We start from the raw sequence: 17437 nt of genomic DNA on the forward strand, positions 1-17437 counted from the left end.
CTAAAATGTCCTGGAGCGGTGGGCTGTTGAGAGCTGTTTGCCGCGGGGGTGGGTACACCTCTCCCAACCCAACAGGACTCCCAAGGGCCTGCCCGTCTCGGGGGGTGGAGGCCAGAGTCACTCTAATTCCGCGTCCTCTGTGAACCCTTCTCAAGCACCTTTTGAGGGTAAGGAAAGGGGAGGCGTAGAGGGATGTTGGGAGAGGGGTTGGGGGAAGAGAAGCTGTAATTTCTAGAATATACCTAGTCCCATTTTTCAGAAGGCAAACTGAGAGGCAGAGAGGAGCAAAGCAGAGCCCTGGGCTCAGCCATACAGCGACTGGGCCCTGAAGAAGGCTGAGCCGCCTTCCCTCTCAGGCCTCCGCCTGGGGCTGCCACGCACAGCTGAGACCTGGGGAAGGGACTGGCCTGGACTCTGTCGGGTCCCCTCCCCAGTCAGACCCGTGGGCGACTCCTTTCACTTCTTTTTTTTTTTTTTAATTGAAGTATAGTATTTGCAATGTTGTATTAGTTTCAGGTGATTCAGCTATATATACAAAGTGATTCAGTTATATATACACATATATCTTCATATGGGGCTTCCCTGGTGGCTGAATGGTAAAGAACTCGCCTGCCAAATATAGGAGCTGCAGGAGACGCGGGGTTTGATCCCTGGGTCTGGAAGATCCCTTGGAGAAGGAAATGGCAACCCGCTCCAGTATTCTGGCCTGAAGAAGCCTCTGGACAGAGGAGCCTGGCAGGCTATAGTCCATAGGGTTGCAGAGTCAGACATGACTGAGCATGCATGCATACACGCATGTATATAATCTTTTTCATATTCTTTTCCTTTATAGCTTTTACAGAATATATGAGTATAGTTCCCTGTGCTGTACAGTGGTCCTCGTTGGTTATCTGTTTTTCTCCACTCACTTCTTGTTCATCTGTGCCTGTTTTGTCTCTTACTCCTGATGGCCTACCAGAAGTTCAGGGGCCAGTGCAGGGGCCCCAACGCCTGATCTTGGCTCCACACCTAACCCGGCCTTGGAGGATAGACAGAATTTGCACATATGCAGAAGACTGGGGAAGGTGTTCTGGGAGGAGGGGAGGGTATATGCAAATGTCTGGAGGCGGAAGAACGGCGCCAGCTCCTGTGAGGCCCTTGCTTGCTCGCCTGGCGCCTGGGGGAGAGACAGGAAGTGGGTTCCGCAGCCAGCGGGAGCCATGGCGGGGCTTGAGCGCGGGAGTGGCCGTGCCAGTGACGCAGGAAGGCTCCCTGTTGGGGCAGGTTCAGCCTGTGTCTTCCCAGCTCACACGGGCTCTGTGCATTTTTCTCAGGTGACTGAATCCAGACTGTTAGAACTTTGGCCTCATGAGGATCAGATGAGCGTGTTTCTATAGTGAGCATGTGCCTCCCATGACTAGGAGGAGGCAAGACTGCGTGAAACCCAGGGCCCGGCAAGGCGGGGAGAAGGAGCACTGGACCCGGGAGGCAGAGGGGTGGAGTGGCGTGTTGAGCAGGAGCCGGAACTTCCCTGGGACTCAGGCCTAAAGGGTTTGACAGCCCTCTCTTCCCTCCCAGGGAACAAGGCGGGTTCAACTCAGGGGAAAGACTTTGTGCCTTACCCAAAACGTTAACAGGTCACACTGCTCTGAGGATGGGTCACAGGCTTCTTCAGGGCCCATGGGGATGTGTCAGAAGAAGTTTTGATGAAAGATGAGTAGAGCTGGGTGTGGGAAGGGGACGTGGGGGTGGAGGCCTGCAGAGTGAAGCCCCTGATTAAGGCTGTTCTACCTCTGCCTGGACCCCAGGGCTTTGCACAGGCCTGTGGGGAGGGCGAGGCGGAAGGGGAAGAGAAAACCAGAAGCGTAACAGAGGAGAAAACACAGGTCCTGCTCTGGGTTCTGATCCTGTTACTGAGTCACATCCCTTCCTGTCTAGGACCGCGGTATGCTAAGAACTCAGTGGTAATGGGTGCAAAGTTCTAGTCACATTGGCCATCCCTGCCAGCTCCCTTCCCTTCGGGACTGGAGCCCAGGGCAGGAGTCTCTTATCTTCTAATTGCACTTCAATTTGGGTGAGGTACACACTTACTGGCAAATGGTCTTGTGGCTCTGGGTGCACCTCTAAAGGAGGGCAATGGAGAGAGAAAAAGAGGTGAGGGGGTTAAGTCCAAGATCATACCCCCAAGGGGGTGCCGGGGCTAGCTTCACCCAGACAGGATTAAGTGCCCTGAATTTTGCTCACAAGATAGATGCCGGGAACCTGTCAGCATCACCAAAACCCTAATCTGTCTTCATCTCCTCTGTCAGCCCACCACCTCCAAGTGCATCCCGCCCACCCCCGCATCACCACAAGGGTCACTGTTGAATCCATCCCCACCTCACCCCTACCACCATCACCACTCTGTCCCCTCTGCCATCCCTGTCCCCAACCGGCTCCCAGGTCACCTGTTCCTCACTATGTGCGTGCATGCGCAATCTCAGTCATTTCAGTCATGTCTGACTCTATGTGACCCTAGGTACTGTAGCCCGCGAGGCTCCTCTGTCCATGGGATCCTCCAGGCAAGAATACTGGGGTGGGTTGCCATGCCTTCCTCCAGGGGATCTTCCTGACCCAGGGATGGGACGTCTGTTACTCACTGGCAGGCGAGTTACTCACTGTTACAGGTTACTGTTACTCACTGTTACCACTAGCGCCACCTGGAACTGAGTCCCAACTCCATCATGGCAGCACCTCACATGGAATAATGTTTGTCTCACTGATGACTGTGGCTCAGCACACAAGAGTCTGAGGACTGAGGGCTTATTAACTCCTCCCAAGAAACCAGGTCCATCGGCATTTCCCAATCTGGCTGAGCGTGACCCTGCTGTCCTGCACTTGGGTTGCCCCCAGCTATCATATTTGGGGACCTTGGCCAGCCAGGGGTTTTCACAGCAGCTTCCCGGGGGCACTGGCTAGAGTTCCATTGCAGATAATGACCCAGAAATATAGTCCTTGGCGTCATCCACAAGAACAGCCCCGCCCTATTCTTGACCTCTACACTCAATCTCAGGGCTTGGGCAGGGTGGTGGGCCCAGGGAGAGACAGGAGCAGTTTCTGTGGTGACTGCATGGGGAGTAGCAGTCAGAAGGTGAAGGTGGCCCCACAAGATGCCAAAGGAAGGATTTGCACTTGCCAAACACCTACTTATGCCAGGCACTAAGCTGGCATGTTCTACTGCCATTAGCCTGCCCCCACCCAAATTATCACTTATTGGAGGTATCGTTCCCATTCTGCAGATGAAGAAGCAAGCTCAGGGACGCTCAGTGAACTGCTCAGCACAGCTGTGTAGCTTCTCAGTTCTGCAAGCACAACCAAGGCTCTTCACTCCTCTGGGCTTTTCTTTCCCCATCTGTAAAGTGGGTGTAATGGTTTCTACCCTGAAATGTTCTTGTGAGCATTAAATAGCACCCAGCCCAGGGTCTGGCACATTGTAGGTGTTCCTTTGGTGGCAACGTTTGCTGTTCATCACCGTGATGTCCAATGGCTGCCAAACATTCTGCCAAGGGCTTGGCCACATTTTTGTTAGTATTTGCTTGAGTTTCATGTTTAGGTTACTTCCATTTTCCAAGGTTAGAAATCATCGCTTGTGAGGAACAACTTTTCTGCAAAAAGTTTCTTTATTTTAGGTTAGTTAGATTACTGGGTGTAAGAGGGCAAATGTTTTAAAGATTTTGAGTCCATAGCTGAACAGGGGTTTTCCTCTCGTGCTGGGATCTTGGGGGAAGGTGAGGACTGCATCCTTCCCTCTGTGCATAAAAGAGACGGGGGCCTTGAGCTTGGAGAACTCTGTTTGAATCCCACTCACTTCTGGCTGTGAGATGCTCAGTGGATCAGTCTGAGCCCCAGTTTTTCTGTCTGCCAAAGTAGATTAAATTATGTGACTTCCTAACATCCAGTCTCCAAAATATATCTCTACTCTCACTTTTCCTCTCCACCCCTGGGACACCATTTCAGTCCACTGGCACAGAAGCTGAAACATCTTTAAGAGAAGTAAATGAGTCCCGTCACTCCCCTGCTTCCCTGAAACAAGTGTCTGTTTATCTTAACAAAGCATGTCTTACAGGGCCCAGCATGGTCTGGCCACTGTCTCCTTCTTCAACCCCATCTCCCACCCTCTCCACTCTGTCCCTGGGCTCCACCCTCACAGTCCCTCTTTCAATTCCTGGGATATACCTCATCCTCACCTGATCTGGGGCCATCTCTTGTATCGTTCATACAACCTGGAAGAACCCTGTAACAGTGATCTCCCTATCAAAGTAACATGAATATTTATCATAAACATTCCAAATAATACTACAACAAAAACCAGCCTCTGAGTTGCTTTCAGTTCAGTTGCTCAGTCATGTCTGACTCTTTGTCATCCCATGGATTGCAGCATGCCAGGCTTCCCTGTCCATCACCAACTCCTGGAGCTTACTCAAACTCATGTCTGTCGAGTCGGTGATGACATCTAACCATCTCATCCTCTGTCATCCCCTTCTTCTCCTGCCTTCAATCTTTCTCAGCATCAGGGTCTTTTCTAATGAGTCAGTTCTTCACATCAGGTGGTCAAAGTATTAGAGCTTCAACTTCAGCATCAATCCTTCATGCCAATGAATATTCAGGATTGATTTCCTTTAGGATTGACTGGTTTGATTTCCTTGCATTCTAAGGGATTCTCAAGAGTCTTCTCCAACACCACAGTTCAAAAGCATCAATCCTTCGGTGCTCAGTTTTCTTTATAATCCAACTTTCATATCCATACATGACTACTGGAAAACCCATAGCTTTGACTAGATGGACTTTTGTTGGGAAAGTAATGTCTCTGCTTTTTAATATGCTGTCTAGGTTGGTCATAGATTTTCTTACAAGGAGTAAGTGTCTTTTAATTTCATGGCTGCAGTCACCATCTGCAGTGATTTAGGAGCCCAAGAAAATAAAGTCAGCCACTGTTTCCACTGTTTCCCCATCTATTTGCCATGAAGTGGTGGGACTGGATGTCATGATCTTGTTGTTTGAATGTTGAGTTTTAAGTCAACTTTTTCACTCTCCTCTTTCACTTTCATCAAGAGGCTGTTTAGTTCTTCTTCACTTTCTGCCATAAGGGTGGTGTCATCTGCCTATCTGAGGTTGTTGATATTTCTCCTGGAAATCTTGATTCTAGCTTGTTCTTCATCCAGCCCAGCATTTCGCATGAAGTACTCTGCATTTTAGTTAAATAAGCAGGGTGACAACATACAGCCCTGATGTACTCCTTTCCCAATTTGGAACCAGTCTGTCGTTCCATGTCCGGTTCTAACTGTTGCTTCTTGACCTGCATACAGATTTCTCAGAAGGCAGGTCAGGTGGTCTGGTATTCCCATCTCTTTAAGAATTTTCCACAGTTTGTTGTGATCCCCACAGTCAAAGGCGTTGGTGTAGTCAAGAAAGCAGATGTAGATGTTTTTCTGCAACTCTCTTGCCTTTTTGATGATCCAACGGATATTGGCAATTTGATCTCTGGTTTCTCTGCCTTTTCTAAATCCAACTTGTACATCTGAAAGTTCTCAGTTCACATACTGTTGGAGCCTCACTTGGAGAATGTTGAGCATTACTTTGATAGCGTGTGAGATGAGTGCAACTGTGCAGTAGCTTGAACATTCTTTGGCATTGCCTTTCTTTGGGATTGGAATGAAAACTGACCTTGTCCAGGCCTGTGGTCATTGCTGAGTTTTCCAGATTTGCTGGCGTATTGAGTGTAGCATTTTACCAGCATCATCTTTTAGAATTTGAAGTAGCTCAACTGGAATTCCATCACCTCCACTGACTTTGTTCATAGTGATGCTTCCTAAGGCCCAATTGACTTCACATTTCAGGATGCTTTATTTTCGTATTTTTGTTTGATTTGGTTTGGGTTTTTCAGTGTCTGGGTTTTTCAGTGGGTTTCCGTGATTTGATGTGTTTGCTTGTTTCCATGGTGTAAATACTTCCATCCCTGCTGATTTCAAGCTGTGGACATAATCCCGATCAGTTTGCAAAATTCCTGAAAACATGGCAGTTTTCAGTACAGCACCCTGGCTCTAACTAAGAAGGAGACTCCACAAAGTTGACAGGGGACCTGTGGGTAGGACTTGCTTCCTGGGTGTAGAAGGATCCAACAGAGGCCCCACATTTCAGAATCTGTAGGGGTTTTCTCTTAGGTGGGTCAGCGTTCTCTAATCTTTTATTTCTGGTTGTTGGGGGAGAGGTCATATTGGTCAGTGCTCTTGGGACTGATTGGGGGAAAGGAGCTGAGGGAGTCACAATTGAGTGTGTGCTCTTTCACTTAACGCCCTGTCTTGCTCTGGTGCCCCCATCTCCACCAGGCCAAGGGTCCCTGAATCCAGATCTGTCTGATTCAAACTCCCCAGGAAGCAGCCTCCCTGTGCTCTAGGGTGGGGATGAGGAAGTAATATTCAGAATCTGAATTGCTTCTCATGCAACCAGTTTTCTGCCTTCAGGCCACTCCACACCTCTGCTTTCTGAGCGTCCTAACCTTCCATCCTGCAGGCTTGTTGTGGTTTTGAGCTTGTTTCCTGGGTTTCCCTGGTGGCACAGACGGGAAAGACTCCACCTGTAATGCAGGAGAACTGGGTTCAATCCCTGGGCTGGGAAGATCCCCTGGAGAAGGAAATGGCACCCCACTCCAGTATTCTTGCCTGGAGAATCCCATGGACAGAGGAGCCTGGCGGGCTCCAGGCCATAGCGCTGAAAAGAGTCAGGCACGACTGAGCGACTTTCACTTTACTGCCTGTGGGTGCTGCTTACCCCCATCCTTACTCTGGTTTGAACCATCATTAGCTTGATAATCTCTCATCAATCTATCAAACTATCATTAGCTTGATAGTCTCTCATCAATTCATTCCAATTCTAAACTCTTTACCATAATTTTAATGGGGTTTCAAGAGGAAGGATGGTGTTGAACTGTCCCTGTTTAGGAGGAGCCTCCCTCCACCACTCCTCACACAGCATCTCTTCTCACCCCTCGGATCTCTGCTGACTCTTCACCTCCTCAGAGACTCCACCCGATGTGTTCCCATTATCTACTCCTGCAAAACAAACCACACCAAGGCTCACTGGCAAATAGCAACAACAGTCATTTATTATGCTGAGCAATCTGCCATTTGGACAGGGCTCAGCAGGGATGGCTCGTGGAGGAGGAGGGACCATTTCAGGGTGGTTCCCACACATGGCTTGCTTATGTAGGTGGGCTTTGCCCTTCAGCGGGAGCTTGAAGGGCCTGTGGGCCAGGCGCTTTGGTTCCTCTCCACATGAACCTTTTCACAGAGCTCCTTGGGATCCCGTACAGCATGGCTGCTGAGTCCCAAGAGTGAATGTTCCAAGAGGCAGGAAGGGGAAACTCCCAAGATCATGAGACCTGGGTCTGGAAACTGGCACAATAGAATCAATATTCTTATTGAAAAGTCAGTGAACCTGCCCAGATGTCTTAATCATAAACCATGTAGGATTTTTACTTTTTTATTGAGATATAGTTGATGTATAATATTATACGTTTCATGTATACAACATAGTGATTCATAATCTTTAAAGGCAATGTTCCATTTCTAACTATTGCAAAATATTTGCTATATTCCCTGTGTTGTACAATATATCCTATTAGTTTATTTATTTTCTACCTAATAGTTTGTACTTAATCTCCTACCCTTTTCTTGCCCCTCCCCTTACCTGTCCCCACTGGCAAACACTAGTTTGGTCCCTGTATCTGTTTCTTTTTTGTTATATTCACTAGTTTGTTTTATTTTTAAAATGCTATATAAATTCTATATCATATAGTGTTTGTCTTTCTCTGTCTGAAACCTCACTTAGTACAATACCCTCCAAGTTCATCCATGTTATTGCAAATGGCAAATTTTCATTATTTTTTATGGCTGAATAATATTCCATATATGTATATATGGAATATACAACTTCTTTATTCCATATATATACACATTTTCAGCTGCATTGGGTCTTCGTTGCTGCGTGGGCTTTCTTTAGTTGTGGTGAGTGGGGGCTAATCTTTGTTGCAGTGCCCTGGCTTCTCATTGTGGTAGCTTCTCTTGTTGCGGAACTTGGGCTCTAAAGCACAGGCTCAGTAGTTCTGACACATGGACTCAGTTGCTGTGCAACATGTGGGATCTTCCAAGACCAGGGATTGAACCAGTGTCCCCTTCATTGACAGGTGGATTCTTTACCACTGGACCATTCAGTAAGTCCTGTTAGCAGATATGTAAAATTACCAACCCTGTCGATGCCTCAGCAGGTCTGGGCAAAGTGGGGGCAAACATAACTCTGAGTTAAAGGGGGAAGGCTCAGGCTGGAACTTTATGGCAGGTTTCAGCAAGCCAAGCCCAGAAGATAGTAGCCAGATTGGAGCCAGGGTCCCTCTGGCCGTCTCAGGGCTATTGACCGAGAGGGGCTTATGAAGTGACCAAGGCTGGCCAGGGCAGAATATGGGGTGTGCCTTTATTCCTCCATGATAATAATAAAAAAAAAATTGCTGATGTTTTTGATTCACTTACTTTGAGCCAGGCACAGTGGAAGCCTCCCACAGACCCTGTACTGTAGGTGCTATTATTATTCCCAGTTTACAGATGGGGGAGCTGAGGCCCAGAAAGGTTAACTCACTTGCCCAAGATTACACTGAACTTGCACCCAAGCTCTCTAGCCTATAGGCTTACCTCTCACACCTGGCCCCTCTCTCAGGTGTGTTCCACGTCAGGCCGCTGGGGTTACAGTGATTCACTGGCACACTCATTCATTCAATCCAGAAGTGCCCCATGAGCTTGCTGTGGGCTCATCCCCGGCTCGGTCCTGGGATCAGAGAGATGAATCAGACCTGGACCTTGCCTTCACATCTCTCCTGGTCTGAAAGGGAGAGGCTGATCTGCAAAAAGATAATGGGCCCTGAGAGCCACAGGGTTCAGGCTGGGATCTGAGCAGCACCTCATGAGGTCTCTGGGCTGGCACAGGAATTCAGCTCCTCCCTGGAACATTGCAGGAGTGTCGGGAGGGAACATAACCTTGGAACTGCTCACCAGGGAGGACCAGGCAGTAAGGAGAGGAAGGGCATTCCAGAAAGAGGACTCTTTATATGCAGAGTGAGGGAAAGTGGGGTGGTCTTTGTAGGGAGAGGTGTGAGGGAGGGAGGCAGGGTGTGGTTAGAGAGGAAGCCAGGGGCGGCGGGGGGGCGGCGGGGGGCGGTGGGGGGCAGTGGTGGCAGTCAGGGTGCGGATGGTCCCTGTGAAGCCTTTTTGTGCAGTTTGGCAAAAGGAGCCATTGTAAGGTTTGGAGCAGGGGAGGGAGGTGATTAAAGGAAGTGAGGAGGGATAATTTTGGTTGAGAGGACTGGATTAAAGAGAAGGAAGGGAAGGAGCCCTTGAGGAGGGCTGAGCCGGGGAGAGAAGAAGCCTGATGTAGGATGGAGAATAAATGTAAGAGATGCAGAAATTGGATTGAATGCAGGGCATTCAGGCGAGGGGGCATCAAGGTGATGGGGACGTGAGTGTCCCTGAGGTGGGAACTCAGAAGGAGGGTTGGGTGGTGGGAGGGAGAGGCTTTCTGGTTTCTGGTCAAGGTTCAGCTCTGGAAGCCATCCTGCCCCTCACGGAGGGCCTGTCATAGGGAGTCCACTGTGGGTTGGGGTCCCTCCCTCGTGGTTCTCCCAGAGCTTTGGGGCCAGGCTCCTCTGGAAAAATGGCAGGCCACTGGCCTCAGCCACACTGGGGCAAGACAGGAAGCTGCCTGAGACCCAGTTAGGGTGCCTGACAATGACTGTGTTCTTTTGTGTACTTTTACTTTTATTTATTTATTTATTTTTAGGGCTTCCCAGGTGGCCCTAATTGTAAAGAACCCTCCTGACAATGCAGGAGATGCAAGAGATGTGGGTTTGACCCCTGGGTTGGGAATATCCCCTGGAAGAGGGCACGGCAAACCACTCCAGTATTTTTGTCTGGAGAATCCCCATGGACAGAGGAGACTGGTGGGCCACAGTCCACGGGGTCACAAAGAGTCAGACAGGACTGAATTGACTGAATTGACTTAGCACACACGCATGCACTTATTTTTAATTGAAGGATAATTGCTTTACAGTATTGCATTGGTTTCTACCAAACATCAGCATGAATCAGCCATAGTTTTGTGCACTTTACAGCTTCGATTTATCTTTGGAAAAGTTCACTCATTCACTTAGCACACAATTCAAAAGGTGTAAAAGGCTATACAGTACAATGTCCTGTTTTATGGAACAATGACACAGATGCAGACATGCAGCACACTTTCTTGACAGAGAGCAAGAAACATCTGTGGAACTATCTTGCTTTCCCTTGGCTTTGGAATCCATCATCTTTTGGGGTGAAAGAACCTTGGTGCTTCAGGCATCTCCTGATGATAGTGAATCCAAGTCCCCCTCTTCCTGGATGAAGGACAGCTTGCAACGTAAGGCGACCAAGAAGACTGGGCCAGGCAGAGTCTTCCAATGGTCCCTGCCCAGCTCCCAGTCAGCAAGAGGACCAGAGTCCTTCCCATACTGACTTGACCAGGGAACCCGTCTGCTATGGGGCTTCTTCCAGGGCTGGGGTTCCATGGAGCACACTTTGAGAAAGGATGCCAAGGCAGCAATTGATTGTGTCAGCAAGTAGGACAAAGGACCCTGCCCACCCACAGAGTCTCTGGATGGTCCTGGACAAGTCACCATCCCTCTCTAGGCCCCTGATTTTGAAGGGCTCTATTAGCTCGGACACTTCAATTAGGCAGGGCAGCGTAGTGGTTGAGGGGATGGATTCTGGAGTCCAAGAGACCTGTGTTCAGAGCGTGGTCTTGACGTTGACTCTGTGGCCTCAGGCAAGCCCCCTACTCTCTCAGACTTGGTTCTTCAGTAGTCACTTTGTCGTTGTAGGAATGAGATTATGCATTCAGTACACCTGGGGCCCTGCCTGCTCCACGGTGGGCAGTGACCTCTGGGTCAGCTCAGGCTGAAGCTCTAGACCAGGCCCAGCCGCCCTGCCCTCCTCTCATGCCACGGCCCCCTTCCCCTCCCCAGGCACATCTGGCAAACGGGCAGAATTTGATAGGGGCCTGGGGGAGAGCCCTGAGTGATGGCGGTGAGTGGGCCAGGGCTGGGCCCACAGACAAAGTTCCACCAGAGGAGGGAGGCCTGGGTCCAGGGGCCCCTTTCCTGACGTCTCTTCCCGCAGGTCCCTCCAGACACGATGGGGTGGCCGTGGCTGTCCTGCCTCTTGCTTCCTGCCCTTGGGGTGTCTGGTAGGTACCTCCCCTCTCCCATCAGCGCTAACCTGGGGGCCCTCAGCAGAACCCTCTGTAGGGCGGGCTGCTGCTCCATCAGCAAAAACCTAGCTCCTACGGCCCAGCTCTATGCTTGGCTGCCCTGGGGAGGCCTGGGGAGGAACCCAGCCCCAGACTGGTGAGCTGGGCTGAAGGCTGGCCAACGGGACTGGTGTGGGCTGCCATGGCGGGAGATGGGGTTCAGTCTTTCCAGAGGTGTCCAGATGTTCCCGCACCCTGTGTCCCCGCAGTGGCAGCCAATACGGCCCCAATATTCGCGTCCAACATGTCGGCAGTGAGCCTGCCCGAAGACCTGCCACTGGGTGAGTACCTGTGCCCAGATCGTTTCAACCCTCACCCCGAAGAGGGCCCGGGGGTCCCCTGTGGGCTTGCTCCCCGCCCCTGCTGCTCCACAGCTCCTCATGGGGCAAAGATGGCCCGAAGGGAGTTTGTACCAGAAGTTTCTTCTTTTCAGCTTTTTGGTCAAAGACCCTCACACAGCATCAAATAATTAAGACCCACTCCAAGAGAACACCTCTCCTGTTTCCCATCTCTTTCAGGCTTTCTGATTTTCCCAGGGAGAAAGTATCCATTTGGTACCATTATTTTTCTTCTCTCTCTCTCACTTGCTCATCTCCCTCCATCCCTTGCTATTTTTTTTTTTTTTTTTTTTTTGCTTAAACAGACAGCAGACTGGAGGCTCAGAGCCTTTCACGGACACATCTCACCAGAAGTCGACACCTTTGCTTTGCTTTTGTTGTCTTTGTAGAGTTACCTTCCATCTGTGGCGAGTGAGACAGGTTTTCCATGTACAGTAACTGTAAGGCATGGTTCCGGCGAGGCAGAAAAGGAAAGACGACCTCAACAGAAGTAGGTTACCTTTATTCAGGCAAGGAGGGGCGACAGTCGGCCTAATGACCAGGCTGAGCGCCGAAAGGGATCAGGGAGGCTTCATACTTATAGGGAGGTTTGTGGAAGCGATAAGGGAAACGTCAATCAAGTGGGATATTTTGAGTATTCTTTTGTTGAGATGACACTTGTAGTTGGGCAGGGGGTGATAAGTCTTCTGGGCGGGTGTAGGGGGTGGTAGGTTTCCGGACAGGGGGTGATAAGTCCCAGATAGATGCAGCTGGCCTGGAGCATCAGGATGGAACTAAAGTTATGCTTTGTTTTCTCCGAAGTTAGATGATTCAGCAAGGGGCCTTTGAGACTGTTGTTCTCTTTTCTAGGCCCAAAAGACTCCTTCATTCCAGACCCTGAAATCATAAAAAAAAGGGAAAAAGGGCGCCGTATCTCTCTGGCTACTTCCTGCTGGATAGGGGCGATGGTTTTGGGTCTGGAATGGAGGATCGTCCTAGGGCCCACAGTCTCTTTTTTCTGAGCTTGAGGTGAGGCTCTCGAGAAGAAGAATGGTCTTGACCTGATTTTGAGAGATGGCCCGAATCCGTTCTTGGAGAAACCTTTGAAAGAGATTAAAGAGACAGGGTCCAAATAAGAGGAATAGAATGATAAGTACCAATGGTCCCAGGAAAGGGAGCAACCAAGGGAGTATCTGTTGGAACAGGTTTTGGGGAATGTAAAGGTTTTGTAACTCTTTCCTGCGGCGTTCAATTCTGTCTCTAAGTTCTTTGACTCAGCCCTGGACTATGCCCGTTTCATTAACAAAATAGGAGCAGTCTTCTCCTAGGAAAAGGCAGGTCCCTCCCTTTTCTGCGGTGAGAACATCCTGAGGGGAGACAGTTACTAGGCCTATAGCAAGGATTAAGATTAGGAGTGCAGTTATGGTTAGAGAGACAGGGAGAGGCCAGTCAGGGCGAGGGGCAGAAGGCCCCAAGTTGATGGTTATTTGAATCTGAGGAGGAACAGTGCTCATTAGGATGTAGAATGATGTAGAGAATGAGAGTAAAGAAATCAATTTTGTCTGGAGTCAGGTTATAGAAGGTTCCCTGGAGCCACAGTTGAGACACCAGTGTAGTCAGGTCTTTGAAGGAGGTTCCTGTCGGGGCGCTGATCCAGAGGTCTTGTAGTAGTTGGGTCAGGAACAGTTGTAGGTTGAAGAGAGTCTAGGTCATTCAGTGTCCTCTCCGATGGTTGACAGGGGTTGTCGCCGGGTGAATTTTAAGGAGGTGGGTCCTGTGAGGGAGGCTTGATAGGTGTCATTTAAGGAGGGTAGCGCAGGATTGGAGGTGACCCGTTTTAGAAGAGAGAGGTGTACCCAGGAGGTGACCTTCTCGGCTGCAGTTGGGGTAAGGAGGATGACTTGGAATGGTCCCTGCCACTTTGGGGTTAGGTCACCCTGGGGACTATCAGACAGATAGACCATGTCCCCAATTTGTAAAGGGGGCAGGGAGGCTTGGGGGTCAGGGGCAGGCAGATTGTGGTTGACGTCTCTCCAGAGGGCATTGCGGAGTTGCGCCAGCAGAGGGGAGTGTAGGAAGCTTGGTATGGGAGGAGGTCCGGGGGGAGTCCAGGAGGGAGCATGGGCCTTCCATACATCACCTCCAAGGGGCTCAGCCCGAGGGGCTTTCTGGGCAAAGCCCGTATTCTGAGGAGAACAATTGGTAAAAGTTTAGTCCAATCCAGATGTACCTCGAGGGTTAATTTGGTAAGGGTTTCTTTGATTATTCTATTCATCCTTTCTACCTTTCCTGAGGACTGGGGACAGTATGGAATGTGAAATTTCCAGGGTATCTGTAAGAATTGGACAAGTTGTTAGGTGACCTTGGATGTAAATTTTGGGCCATTATCAGACTGTAGGGATGAAGGCAGCCCAAACCTGGGGATAATTTCTGTGAGGAGAATTTGGGCCACTGTGTGGGCTCTTTTGTTTGTAGTGGGAAATGCTTTTACCCATCCCGAAAAGGTGTCTACAAGGACTAGTAGGTATCTGACTCTCCGGACCGGGGGCATATGAGTAAAGTCTATCTGCCAGTCTTGTGCTGGGAGGCTGCCTCGCATTTGATGGGTTGGAAAGGATGTCGGTTTAAGGTTGGAATTGGGGTTAGTACGTTGACATGTTTGACAGGAGTGGGTAAGGTTATCTAAATATTGTTGGTCAGTATTGGATATGGGGAAGTGGTTACGGAGGAACTGCTGGAGTGTCTTGGATGAGGGATGAAAAAGTGAGTGTAGATAAGAGAGGATTTTTCTGGTGGTGGGAGGGTCGGGTGGAGTCAGAGCTAAGATGACAGGGGACTGGAGGGAAGGATGGGACAGTGCTATCTCCTTTGCCTTCTGGTCTGCAGCATTGTTGTAGGCTGATATGAGACTTCTCTTTTGATGTCCCCTACAGTGGAGGACAGCGGCTTTGTTTGTTAAGAGTGCTGCCTCTAGAAGTTTGTGAATCAGGTCTGAATTAATAATAGGGGATCCCTTTTGGGTTAGGAAACCTCTTTCTCTCCATATTAGGATGTTTGAGTGAAGTATGTTATAGGCATATTTGGAGTCTGTGTGTATGTTAACTCTTAGATTTTTAGCCAGAGTTAAAGCTCTGGTGAGAGCTATCAGTTCTGCCTGTTGGGAGGTGGTGTGAGGTGGCAGCGGTGAAGCTTCAATTGTCTGTGTTTTATGATTGTGACGAAGGTCTCCCTGGATGATGGCATATCCTGCTGCAAACGGCGGGGATTTTTGAGAGCTGCCATCAACGAACCAGTGTGGGGTGTCTGAGTCTAGGATGGGCTGATCTGTTACATGTTGGAAGGGGTTTTGGGTAAGATCTACTGTTAGGCTGCAGCTATGTAAGAGGGAGTCTGTTGTAGAGGACATGGGTAATAAGCTGGCGGGGTTAAGGGGAGAGCGGGGGGAGAATGAGAGCTGAGGGTCGAGGAGAAAGGCATGTAGGACCTGTACCCTGGAAGGGGGAAGGGAGAGGAAAGCCCGATGTGACAGCAAGTCTCGGAAGGTGTGTGGAGAACAGACTGTTAAAGGGGCATGTCTAGAGAGTTTATTTGCTTCGGGTACGAGGGCTGCGATGCAGCCATGGCCTGTATGCAGGGAGGCCACGCCTTGGTCACCATGTCTAGCTGTTTTGATAGATAGGCTATGGGAGCCCAGGTGTCTCTAGCCCGCTGACATAGAAGCCCCAGGGCCTGTCCTTGGTTGGAAAGTGCAAAGAGAAAGAATGGTCTGGTGTGATCTGGCAGGTGGAGAGTTGGCACTCGGAGGAGGCTCTGGGTGAGTTGGTGAAGAGGATTGGCCAGCGAGGAACGATTAAAGAGGGGCTCATCTAGACATCCTTTAGTTGCCTCATAGAGCGGCTTTGCAATGAGGGAGAAGTTGGGGATCCAGATACGGAAAAAATTTAGGAGGCCGAGGATAGACAGGAGTTCTCTTTTTGTTTTTGGAAGTGGACAGTTAATTAAGGCCTGGATTCTATCTGGGGGAATAGTTCTTTGTTGATGGGATATGGAAAGTCCCAGGTAGGTGACTTTTGTCTGGACTATTTGGGCCTTAGATTGGGATACCCGATAACCCCAGGATCCTAGGGCCCCAAGGAGTTTGGCAGTATGTTGGAGGCAGAGTTTTTGGGTTGAGCTACAAAGGAGGAGGTCATCTACGTATTGGAGGAGATGACTCGGGGCTAGGTTGAGAGTCTGTAGGTCCTTTTGTAAAGCCTGTCCAAAAAAGTGAGGACTGTCTCTAAACCCCTGGGGGAAAACTGTCCATGTTAGCTGTTGGGAAACGTGAGTCTCGGGGTCTTGCCAGGTGAAGGCAAAAAGAGGTTGGGAGAGGGGGTGGAGGGGGATGGTGAAAAAAGCGTCTTTGAGATCTAATACTGTGAAGTGGGTTGCAGTCGGGGGTATGGTAGACAGAAGGGTGTAAGGATTAGGGACTACTGGGAATGTTGGCATAATAGCCTCATTGATTTTTCTCAGGTCCTGGACCAGTCTCTAAGAGTTTGGTCTCTTTTTTACTGCCAGAATAGGGGTGTTGTGTGGTGAATGGGTAGGAATTAGGATAGAGGCTTGAAGAAGACGGTCTATGATAGGCTTAAGTCCCTTGTGGGCCTCTGGGGTGAGAGAATACTGTTGTTGGGTGATTATAGTCGAGGGGTCTTTTAGGATAATGTGGACTGGGGGATGATGTTTGGCTATTGAGGGGTGATCAGTGTCCCAGACTTGGGGGTCTAAGGCAGGTAGATCTAAGGGAAGGTCAGGGGTGCGGGATAGGGACTGTCCAGGTGCCATTTGCATGCAGAATATAGAGACTGTATCGAGGCGGGGTATGGTAATAAAGACCCCCAATTTGGATAACACATCTCTCCCTAGAAGTGCCATTGGGCACTGAGGCATTATAAGGAATGAGTGTATAAGGGTTGATTTTCCAAATTGACAGAGTAATGGAGGGCTGATTTTTGGCCTTAGGGGAACTCCAGAGACCCCCTTGATTGTGATTTTTGAGTCTTGAGTTGGGCCAGAGTAGGAAGTTAAGAGAGAGAAAGTGGCTCCAGTGTCTATTATAAAAGAAGTCTTTTTTCCGGCCACTACCCCGTCTACCCTAAGTTCCGAGCTTGTGTTCAAGACACGGGCCGGGGGGCTGGAACCCGGGCCCCATCATTGGAACAATTCTTGTAGAGTTGGGCTGGGGTTCCGGGGAGAAGTGGGGATCTCCTCAGATGCGCCAGGGCGTCCCTGTGGACATTCCACTCTCCAGGTCTGGGAGGTGGGGACCTCCCCAGGGGTGCCAGGGCACTCCCGGGGACAGTCCATCTTCCAGTGTCCCCATTGGCCACAGGTTGGGCATGCTTTTGTCGGGGGCCGCGGGTTTGGGCATGCCTTTGCCCAGTGTCCTGACTGGTTGCATCGGAAGCAGGGTCCAGGGGGAGTCTTAAGACCCGTTCTGGGATGACTTGGGCCAGGCTGATTTCTTTCTTTAATTGCTGCTGCCAAAAGGGCATATTTAGCTTTTCTCTCACGTTCTTTTTCTCTCTTAGCCTCCTCCTCTCTATTATTGAACACCTTGAAGGCTACTTCTAGAAGGTCTCTCTGGGGGGTCTCAGGGCCCTTTTCTAGTTGGCGAAGCTTGCGTCTGATGTCAGGGGCAGATTGGCTGATGAACTGAATATGAAGGTACAGTAACCCAGCAGGGGTAGTGATATCTAGGTTGGTATGCTTTTGGACTGCCTCTGTGAGGCGTG

General features: G+C 49.9%; 1 protein-coding gene across 1 annotated transcript in view; it reads left to right on the forward strand.

Annotated features, from left to right (window-relative positions):
- Positions 1 to 17437, forward strand: part of CDHR2 (cadherin related family member 2) — a 50327-nt gene that overhangs the window by 1418 nt on the left and 31472 nt on the right. Inside the window, exons 2-3 of the mRNA XM_043912339.1 lie at positions 11214 to 11280; positions 11553 to 11624. Of these exons, the coding sequence (XP_043768274.1) occupies positions 11229 to 11280; positions 11553 to 11624 (124 nt within the window). The 5' untranslated portion in view covers positions 11214 to 11228. The remainder of the gene's footprint in view (positions 1 to 11213; positions 11281 to 11552; positions 11625 to 17437) is intronic.

This window comes from Cervus elaphus, chromosome 9 (assembly GCF_910594005.1).
Source record: "Cervus elaphus chromosome 9, mCerEla1.1, whole genome shotgun sequence".
NCBI classification, from domain to species: Eukaryota; Metazoa; Chordata; class Mammalia; order Artiodactyla; family Cervidae; genus Cervus; species Cervus elaphus.